A 2921-nucleotide genomic window follows, 5' to 3' on the forward strand; every position below is an offset into this window, starting at 1 on the left:
ACAGTAGAGTCAATACTGTTGGGTGAATTTAATGGATCAACAAAAACACTACTGAAATACTGAGCAAAACTGTTACAGATGTCTACTCCGCCCGTGCTAACTTCATCTTTATATAGCATCGAAGAGGGAAGCCTGCCATGTCTACTATGGAGAGTAGAGAGAAGGAGAACGATCGCTGCTTTGAGACCACAGATTTTTTGTCCCCTAAAATATGTACCAATAGTAGTAGCACAGTATAGACACCAACCAGTAGGCGCACTCCCTGGTTTCTGTTACTCCATTTATGACTCGCGCATCATTTCCGTGCTCCTAACCTCAAATTGTTGAGCAGCATTTCGAATTCGAGCATTCGAAATTTGAAAGTTAAACAGAAGTAAAGGTGAACATTAGAGACAGTCTCTGGTAAATTGTAGCAATTATAATCGTGTGAAGTAAATATATTTGTGCAAAATGGTGAATTATTGCAGCGTGTATAATTGCAAAAACAGTAGTGTTAAGAATCCTAAACTTAGTTTTTTTCTCATACCAGGAGACACTTTCAGGTGAGTTATTGAATAAGCACGTGTTAATGTTGGTAAATTTTTGGTAATATTTTAGTTAAACTGCTATACTTCGTACAAGCACGTGAATGGTATCTTATTTAATTTTTCCTATCATTTTCAGGCAAATGATTTGGCTTCCAAAAATGAGAAGGCAAGAATGGATTCTGAAAAGACCAGAACTTCTCCACAAAAAAAGAATATGTAGTGAGCATTTTTCTAAAGAAATGCTATCTGGAAGTAGATTAAAAAAGGATTCTTTTCCAGATTTATTCAAAGAAGGCATTGGTGAGAAAGGTATATATTGAAGAAAATTGAGATTTTATTTGTTATAATTAATATTTATTTTTATAATTAGGGGTGAATGTAAATGCTTCAACTTCTGCTTCAACATCTTCAATGGATATTGAAAATAATGAGACCGTAGATGAATGCCGTGAGATTTCTATAAACCCCAACATATATACTACACCAGGTAAGGACTTCAACGTTACTTATTTATTTGAACTATTATATCTTATGCATATTTATCTGTATTCATAGAAAAGAAACCAGAAGAAACACAAACATCTCCTAGTTTGTCTTCAGCCACTCCGAGGAAAAAAAAGTTACAATCAGTGGTGAAGAATTTGAAACGAAAATTAGTTGCAACTCCAGAGAAGAAATCTGTAGATATAAGTGATGAAGATTTCATCCGATTTTGTAGAAAAAATTTCAATTCGACCCTGGCAGATTTTATGATCTCCCAATTGAAGCTTCGAAAAAGGAAACCTCATGGCTATAGGTATTCAGTCGCTTTTAAACAATTTGCACTAACAATATACTTTTTGGGACCCAAAGTGTACCAATTTCTACAAAAAACATTTTTTTTGCCACACAAGGCAACAATATAACACACAAATTGGGATTTCTCTGTTGGCTTAAATGAGCACATATTTCAGGCAATTTCATTAAAGACAAGGAATATGGACGATGCAGCAAAGGATTGCATTGTGTGTGTTGACGAGATGTCAATAAAAACCCATTTATTTTATAACATCTCATTGGATCAAATTATTGGATTTCACCAATCCAATGGAAGCAGGTCCTATGAACCCGCAAATTGTGTTCTGGTTATCATGGGGTATAAGGGGGAAGGATGCGTTTTATAGCCTCTCCTCTCAAATGCCAACCTCACCTACTCGCGGTGCACCCTGTTCTTACGAACGAGGCTCTGGCGACCGAACATGAGCGGTATAACTCTGTTTCCCACAATTACGTAGCCTAAACATTGGCTTGAGCAGGAAATGGCTCTCTGCGTTGCTCAAGTTACGTCTCAGACCTTGTCGTCTCAGGTTACCTGTGCCACAAGATAATCTAGTCGTAGCCGCAACCAAAGTTGCACTGACAGCGTTACCAGTGCAGCTTTTGAACACCTTCTAACGCAGCTCCTACAAAAAGATGGATCAGTCGAACAGGACAAAATTCGTATCCGGAGGTAAAATACCCTCCCATTCGGATCTCCGGGGGAGGGTGCCTGAGCGAGTGAATCATCGAACAAACACCAATGAAAAGCACATAGCTTTTGCAGCATGGAACGTCAGAACCTTGCTAGACAACCCCAAGGCCGACCGACCAGAGAGGCGTACTGCCCTAATCGATAAGGAACTGCAACAAACATCCATTGCAATAGTTTCTTTAAGCGAAACACGCTTTTCGGACGAAGGTAGCTTGGTAGAACAAGCGTATACATTTTTCTGGAAAGGCTTGCCGGAAGGCGAAATCAGACAACATGGCGTAGGCTTTGCCATTAGAAACGACCTGGCCGCCAAACTTACCGAAAATCCAGTTGGTATCTCAGAACGTTTAATGACCCTACGTTTTCCTGCAGCGAATAACACGTTTGTGAACATCATTGCAGTATACGCACCCACTTTGAACTCCTCTGACAACTTAAAGGACACTTTTTACGAAACACTCGTTGCTACATTAAGTAAAATCCCAAAACGGGAACGAATAATTCTCCTTGGAGACTTCAACGCTAGAGTGGGCAGAGGTCAAGACTCAGAACTATGGCCGGGAATAATAGGGAAACACGGCACAGACAGCATCAATTCGAATGGAGAACGTCTGCTGGCTCTTTGTGCAGAACACAATCTGTGTATAACGAACACCTATTTTATTACGAGACCCAATTCAAGGGGGACCTGGCGCCACCCGCGCTCAGGGCATTGGCATACCCTCGACTATGTGATCGTGAGAAGGAAAGATCTGAAAGAGGTGTTGGTCACTAAACCCAGAGCAGATCTGGAGTGCTGGACTGATCATAGGCTGGTAATCTCGAAAATGAAAATCTCAATGCGCCCAAAATATCAACGCAAGCCGAAGTATCTAAGAGAGCGC

The 2921-nt window shown here is 40.2% G+C and overlaps 1 protein-coding gene across 1 annotated transcript; it reads left to right on the forward strand.

Annotated features, from left to right (window-relative positions):
• The first annotated feature begins 228 nt into the window (after window positions 1-228).
• LOC123312162 lies at window positions 229-1638 on the forward strand. The gene is made up of 5 exons (XM_044896419.1): window positions 229-542; window positions 664-836; window positions 898-1014; window positions 1083-1323; window positions 1481-1638. The coding sequence occupies exons 1-5, from the start codon at window positions 451-453 to the stop codon at window positions 1491-1493; spliced, it is 636 nt and encodes a 211-aa protein (XP_044752354.1). The 5' UTR covers window positions 229-450; the 3' UTR covers window positions 1494-1638.
• The last annotated feature ends 1283 nt before the right edge of the window (window positions 1639-2921 follow it).

Source organism: Coccinella septempunctata, chromosome 4 (assembly GCF_907165205.1).
Source record: "Coccinella septempunctata chromosome 4, icCocSept1.1, whole genome shotgun sequence".
NCBI classification, from domain to species: Eukaryota; Metazoa; Arthropoda; class Insecta; order Coleoptera; family Coccinellidae; genus Coccinella; species Coccinella septempunctata.

Excerpts from the sequence above, each read along its gene's own strand:
- LOC123312162 (XM_044896419.1), top strand. The coding sequence starts at position 451 with ATGGTGAATTATTGCAGCGTGTATAATTGCAAAAACAGTAGTGTTAAG. Across the intron at positions 543-663 it reads ATACCAGGAGACACTTTCAG|GCAAATGATTTGGCTTCCAA; the intron begins GTGAGTTATTGA and ends TATCATTTTCAG. Across the intron at positions 1,015-1,082 it reads CAACATATATACTACACCAG|AAAAGAAACCAGAAGAAACA; the intron begins GTAAGGACTTCA and ends CTGTATTCATAG.